General features: G+C 42.1%; 1 protein-coding gene across 1 annotated transcript in view; it reads right to left on the bottom strand.

The window, feature by feature from the left end:
- Positions 1-217: 217 nt before the first annotated feature.
- Positions 218-7,264, bottom strand: part of LOC147012517 (uncharacterized) — a 9,475-nt gene continuing 2,428 nt past the window's right edge. Inside the window, exon 2 of the mRNA XM_085856909.1 lies at positions 218-3,408. Within this exon, the coding sequence (XP_085713035.1) occupies positions 2,470-3,408 (939 nt within the window). The 3' untranslated portion in view covers positions 218-2,469. The remainder of the gene's footprint in view (positions 3,409-7,264) is intronic.

Genomic DNA, 7,264 nt, shown 5'->3' with positions numbered 1-7,264 from the left:
CAAAACAGCCCCATACAAAACAGTCCCACACAAAACAGTCCTACACAAAACAGCCCAAGAGAAAACATCCCCATACAAAACAGCCTCACACAAAACAGCCCTTCACAAAACACATTTCCCAAGAACCAATAATATATGAACATTAGTCACGGTACAGTTGTGGGTTTTATTGACCAATCGTTATCGCAATTGATAAAAACAACATTGGACTTTAACAAACATTCATCAAACATGATTTTATTGTTTTGATTTACATTTACATTCCAAGACATATTAAAAAGGGTCAAACATAGTGTACAGTTTAAACCGACAGAGGCTCAAGAGCGGATGTGTTTGCAAATTACAGAAATTGACATTTTATACAACGGTGCAGCACACGGTGTGGTCCAGGGACATCATCCCTCTGTTGTGATCGTCTCATTCCAAGTTGTACACTGGATAAACAATTCTGAGATATAAATAAATAAATCGATGTTCATCCTTTGGTGTTGGCGATGGATTATAGGTTCACGTGAATGAGATGCTCAAGAGGTCATTTTATCAACTTGCACACGAGGTTATTGACTTGCATTAATTCACACAATTTAAAATGTTTATAAAGGTGAACTTGACGTGATCAACACATATGCAAGGCTGCTAGGATAGCTTGGACAGGTGTGCACTCCCCTTTGAGCAGTCTCACCTGGGTTCGAATCCCGACCCTACTATCTGAGTACTGAGTCATCCTGGTGTTTCGCAGGCCGGACGAGGAATAAATGCGTGTCTGCCGGCATTCGTCAGTGAGCATTAAAGAACCCAAGTGGGCAAGTTATTTGCTGTTGCCCTGGCCGGCAGGGGTCACTGCATCAGCTGCAGCCCCCTCCCCCACCCCCCTACCTCCACCCTCCTGCAGTAAAATCCCACCACTCCATGTTGCATATGATTTGATGAACAGTAAACACATAAACAAATCCTCTCTCTTCATCCCTGGCATTATTACCCAGGTGGAATGTCTGAAAGGCTTCAGACTTCTTTAAACACAAAGAAAGCCAGAATGTGTTCAACAATGTCAAATGAAGGTGAATCCGTGAATCTGATATTCCTTTGCTTTTGATAACAATCCCTTGATTTCACACACACATTATACCCCATTTGGTGAATCAATTTCAGTTAAAATCGATCAAAGTGTTTGTTTCGTAAAATACCTTTAAAATGTATCTTTTTTTTCAAAATGATATTAAAAACACACCATGATAGTAGTGCGTTTGTGTGCGTTGCAGTGAAATGCCGATATATATTCCAGAGTCTGGCATACTCGAAACATTCTGGGAATTATCATTACATTCTCAAACTTGGAATCTGTGCTGGAGGTTCTTAATCTACATATTACATATGAAAAAAAGATCGGAGTGGAACTTGGGGGTGGGGATTATGGGAGGGGGGACAGGGATGCCGGCATTTCACATATTTTAATCTTCGTCACTTTGGTAACGTGTGTAACGCCGGCCTACCTTTACGGTCTCGAAACGGTGGCACTGACAGAGAGACAACAACAGAGGCTACAGGTTTGCGAGAACAACTGAGTCAGGAGGATTGCAGGAGTGAAGAGGGTGGATAGGAGGAGGATGGATGAACTGAGGGAGGGGATTGGTGTGCAGATGAGCTTGACGAGGAGATATAGGCTGGACACTTTGTCTGGTTGGAGGAATAAAGAATGGCAAAGAGAGTGGATAGCTTGAGGGAGGAAAAGTGGTAGACCATGTTTGAGATTGCAAGATTGTTGGAGGAGGGATATCAATAGCGTGGGTGTGGTTGGAGAGTAGAGAGAGAGTTGGCAGAGGACAGGGGAAGTGGAGGAGTGTCGTGGTTGAAGCAAGGCAAAAGCTTGGTGCCATCGGATCTCACTCGTGATAAAAGGAAGAGAAGGAGAAGAAGGGAAGAAAGAAAGTTTTCCACATTTTAAGGATTTTTCATCTTTGTTACTTGATGCCGTTGTTGAGAAAGCTCAGTTCCTGTTTGTAATGAAGAGAGCAAGTGCATCAAATGAAATATTGCAAAGCAAGGAAAGTGAAATGTATAGGAAAGTTTTTTTTCCTGCTGTAAGCTTATTGGCTTACAGTTCAGCAACTTGCATGCTGGGGAATGATTCAATTCAGAATGGAGAACTCGTCTTGCTCATAGAGGCCTAGTATCGATCTGCGTTGTCGGACGTATAGAAACGATGGATGGAATCGACAGGACGTAGATCGAGGTGTGCTAACCGCCATGGGAAGCCAGGAGAAGCTGAAGATTCGGGCGTTAACCCTTCGTCGTATCAAAGGAGTGGGCTCCGATGAAAGTTTGACGCCAGAAACGTCTACTTCTTGCTTCTCATGATGATTAGATGCAACCGGCAAACAATTTGGCAACGAGTCTGTGCCATTTTCCACACATAGGCCTTCATTCTACCAATGCACGCTACAACCTGTACGTCAATATGTTTCCAGTAAACTAGTGGAAATGTGTTTGACCAAAGCGGCTTGGGTACATGCCGTTGTGAAGGTTCGCAAATCCTGGCACATATGCCTGCCAAACTCCAGGAACAGTTCCAGGACGTCTGATCATTCCTAATAATGGCTTTTGACTCTGGAAATTTAGCGGGGAGAATTTGGATTGGAACGGTGTGTAGTTCGTCATGGACTGCGAATCCCAATGCAAGTGAGTGCGATCATGGCCGAACCTTGTGTAGTTGCTGCTGCTGGTAGGTATGGTTGGTACATAGTAGCGAAGAGGAGATGAAATGTCCGTGGTCCTAAGTAAATCAGAAAGTGAACGGAATTGTTCAAGTGAAGTGTCGTGTGCGCTTCGTGTGGGAAAATAAGAGGTTTTGGTTATTTGGTAACGGCTTTCCTCTGGACCTCGTGGATTAAAGAAGTAAGGTTTATTATTTTGGTAGCTGAGCTTAACCTGACCAGGTTTAATCAAGGATTTGTCATTGACAGTCAACACTGTCGACTCTTTCTCCTGGTTAGATTTCTCACCGATTACGGATAATTTTGAAGAGCTTTGGATGTCAGGAATTTTGAGTCGAGCTGTGACATCTATTTTGTATTCAATATCTTTTAGCATCCCTGCGGAGACTTCATCATGCACGGGCACCGTAGACTCGAAATCCATGACATTTCTTGGATGAGCAATCCTCATGGATCTGACACCCGCCATGATGGTATCTTCCCCACCGCTGTCCTCCTCGATGTAACCAGGGTTTGTGAGATCTCCAATTACCACCTTACCAATGACCTGGTCAAATATTTTGGCCTTTTCATGTTGCGCTTCATCGCTGTCATTTGTTTCTGAGCTTTCCATTTCACAAGGAGTCGGCATGCTGTCGCTGGATGAACCCATAGCGTCCACTCGCTCGAGCTCACCGCATGATGCTGACATTCCATCCTGGGGAAATAAACAGCGAGAACAGTGAAAATCAACAAATGAGCTAATAACCATGTGGGTCAAGCAAATCCAAGCTATTAAAATAATTTTAATGCAAAAAAACAACAAAAACAAACACAGCAAACGAGAAAGCGTCTCACGATGCAAGGCCCGTCCGCGTCTGCACCCGCTTTGTACTCAAAGCAAACTTGCCAAAAACAACTGCTAAACAAAAAATCGAATTTTATTTGTTTATTTTCTCCATATTCTCATAAATAAAGATTTTGTTCAATATTTAATGAAAAAAGCTCAAACGGTGAATAAAGAAACAGGGAAGAGATTACAAAACCCGACCGTCTTGCGCTGTGTGGCGGACGGGCTGATAGAGTCGATTGGTACCCACTGTGTGTGACCTTACCCTTTGACATTTTAACCCAATTTTTAATTATTTTCTCCATTTTCTCATAATAAAGGTTTGTTGATTATTTCATTACAAAAGCTCAAATGATTAATAACAAGTTATGGCTTAGAGCCCTGAAACAGACATACTGAGACACACACACACACACACACACACACACACACACACACACACACACACACACACACACACACACACACACACACACACACACACACACACACACACAACCCTGTCTCTTACTGCGCAGTGGACGGGCTAAAAAGAAATAAACAAAGGGCAATTATTTTTGTTTATCCACGAAAGGTTGATAAGAGCACTTTCCGACCAACTGTGGGAAATGCGCAACCATCATTTTGAGCGTTCGTCCTTCATCGGTGAAAAGAGGGAAACGTCGATGGAGGAAGGGTTGTAACTGGGGATGTTTTTGCATCACAATGAGGATGCTATTGCCCTTCGTAAATGGGAGTGATGTGAGCTGTCTTCCAGACAGGCACGAGGTAGGTAGTCTGTCCTTCACCTTTGGCTAAATGGAGCAGACAGAGGAGAAACAAGAGCTTGGTGGGGTGGAGGGTGGTGGAAGAGGTGGATGTGGTGAAATGTAAGGTAGGGGGAAAACCTGAAAGAGTTAATGACTATGGACCTGCACTTTCTGTAAAATTGGTTTTCTAGATCCCAAGTTTAGCAAAATGAAAAGAGACATTGTGAGCAGGGTGGAGAGAAAGATGCTTAAAAGCATGGATAAATGCATCGCCATAGGAATGGGACAAGAGGCGCAGGTTTGTGGGCGAACCATGAAGGAAATGGAAATGAGATAACCCAGGCTGTTAGGGTTAGGGTTAGGGTTAGGGTTAGGGTTAGCTGTTAGGGTTATGAGACGAGAAGAATCTATTTCAGTGAAATATAATTTTAAAGAAGCTTTCTTAAGCCATACAAAGTATGTTTTTCACTCGAGGAATTGCAGATCATGGACAATTAATGAGGCTTTCTTCACTCATTGGAGTGGAAGTTGGGTGTAGGGGGGGGGGGGGAGATGTTCGAGAAGAGAAATCCAGCAAATTAATTTAGACAGGTGAGAATTAAGCAATAACAAAATGATAATTAGTTATCTCGAGTATCCAGTTCCGTCAACTCGTGGTCCACTTTCTGGTGACATTTATGATCAGATTTCCCCAATTCCTATCCTGCACTGCTTCCTGAAGCTCTGGCAGAGACAGTTTAGTTGCAGCCTTCACCCCATCCATCCATTAAAAAACAAGGACTGCTGCTTCCTCTTCTTCCCTCAACCATAGACAGCACGCTAGATTGCTCCAGACTTTCATTTTCTGCATTCATGATGTGTCCAACGTATGACAGTTTCTGGTTTATCATTAGCATTTCGAATGTACAAGGTGGGGTAATCACCCTGCGCTCACGAAGCGAAAAGCAGGGTTAAGTGATCGGTAACGTACGTACATAGGTCATACGTCGTGCGTGTCTGCATTTTGTTAAGAGCGTACATCGAATACCGTTCAGTGGAGGAAATTGAAACTTTACCACATGTTACATGACCATGTGATGTGACGGTTACTCTTTTGAGGTCAACATATAATAGGCGAAAGGTCAACACAGGCCAATTTTGTAAAATCCTGAATTTTAATCCGATTGACCAGGAATTTGAAGAGGATTTGCATATCAAGTCACTAAATACAACTACCAACTATTTTTGAGGTCAACATAGGCCAAAAGGTCAACATAGACTGATTTTGTAAAATTGCCAATTTTCATCCGATTGACTTGAAATTTGAGCAGCATTTTCATATAAGGTCACTAAATTCAACCACCAATTATTTTTGAGGTCAACATAACCCAAAAGGTCAACAACTTTAGCCAGGTTTCTGAAATCCTCAATTTTCATCCGATTGACTTGAAATTTGAACTGGATTTTCATAAAAATGACCATCATGTGTCACGTGGTCTGGCAGCCATATTGGATCGAAGGGAAGATCTTTGAAGATCTTTGTAGGAGAAACCGATTTACTGATCAATGCAAAATTTAACTAATTGATTAGCTACCCATGGAAAATATGGTTTGATAAAGGTGACATCGTTGGTCACGTGGTCTGGCAGCCATATTGGTTCAAAGTAAAACAACCTGAAAAAAAAACAAAAGAGTTCGCTCACACGAAGTCCTTCTCAAGATGTATTCTTTGAATACCATCTAGTTTCTTCAAGCACCGATTTGTTTTTTCTTCTTTCAGTTCATGGAACGCTTAACATTTGTCTCCAACACCAAATTGCAAACCTGTCCATCTTCTTCCCTTCTTTATTTTTCACCATCCACGACTCACATCCATACATTGCAACTGGAAATACCAGAGCATTCCCCAGCCTCCTCTTGGTTTGTTTTATCACATCTTTATCTTTCCAGATCTTTGTCAACTCTATCATTGCTGTTCTCCTCATTGCTAACCATCTATTAATTTCTCCTCTACATTGTCCACTCACTTCAATCTTAGAACCCAGAAAGATGAAATTTTTACACTATTTCCACATGATCGCCTCCCAATCTGAACACGCCGATCTTCTCAGTTGACCAGATTTTTGTCTTTTTTAGGATTTCAATAAAGACCAGGTTTTTCACTTTCCTTCTTCACTGTCTGAAACAGTTTCATCAAGTCCTCTTTACTTTCTGCCAACAGAGTGGAATGATCAGCATACCTTAGGATATTGATACGTCTTCCTCAATCCTGACTCCAGATTCTATGTCAATCAAGTTTTGGTTTCCATGATGTACTCACTACTCACAATGCTATACAGATTGAACAAGTAAGGGGAGAGAATTCACCTCCTAACCCCTTTTCCAATTCTAAACAATTCTCTCTCCATACTCTGTTCTTACTGTAGCTTCTTGTTTTGTGCACAGACTTCTTATCAGACATATCCCGGTCTCCGACATCCCCATTTCCCTCAACATAATCCACGTCAATTCATTATCGACACAATCGAAAGTTTTGCTGTAATCTAAAAAACAGAGATACACCTTCCTTTGTTTTTCCCATGCTTTTTCCATGATACATCGCAGATTTGTGATGATCTCTCGTATCTCTTCCCCTTCCGAAACCTACTTGCTCAGCAGGCATTTCTCGCTTCTTTGCTGTGTTGAATGATATTTGGTAATATATTGCTGGCTGGTGAAATCAAGGCAACCGTTCGGTGTCTGTCAACAGAGTAGTATCTGGTCGATTGACAGCGTCCACATTTTAGGCTCCAGATCCTGCTCCACATCTGTGTACAGATAGCCGTTAAAATTCTGATTGCCTCCTTCCAAACTACCTTAAAGGATTACGTTTGAATGTCATCGACACCTGGAACTTTCCCATTTGCTGGTTCTTTCAAGGCTCTACGTGCAGTACCTCACATTCTATCATCAGTGGTTTTTGCTCAAATTCTCTTTCTTCGATGGTAGCCATCATA

The sequence above is a fragment of the Eptatretus burgeri genome, chromosome 15 (genome assembly GCF_056783735.1).
Source record: "Eptatretus burgeri isolate ZD-2024b chromosome 15, Ebu_testis_v1, whole genome shotgun sequence".
Lineage (NCBI taxonomy): Eukaryota > Metazoa > Chordata > Myxini > Myxiniformes > Myxinidae > Eptatretus > Eptatretus burgeri.
The sequence above is the reverse complement of the archived record's forward strand: the minus strand, read 5'-3'. Positions and strand labels throughout refer to the sequence as shown.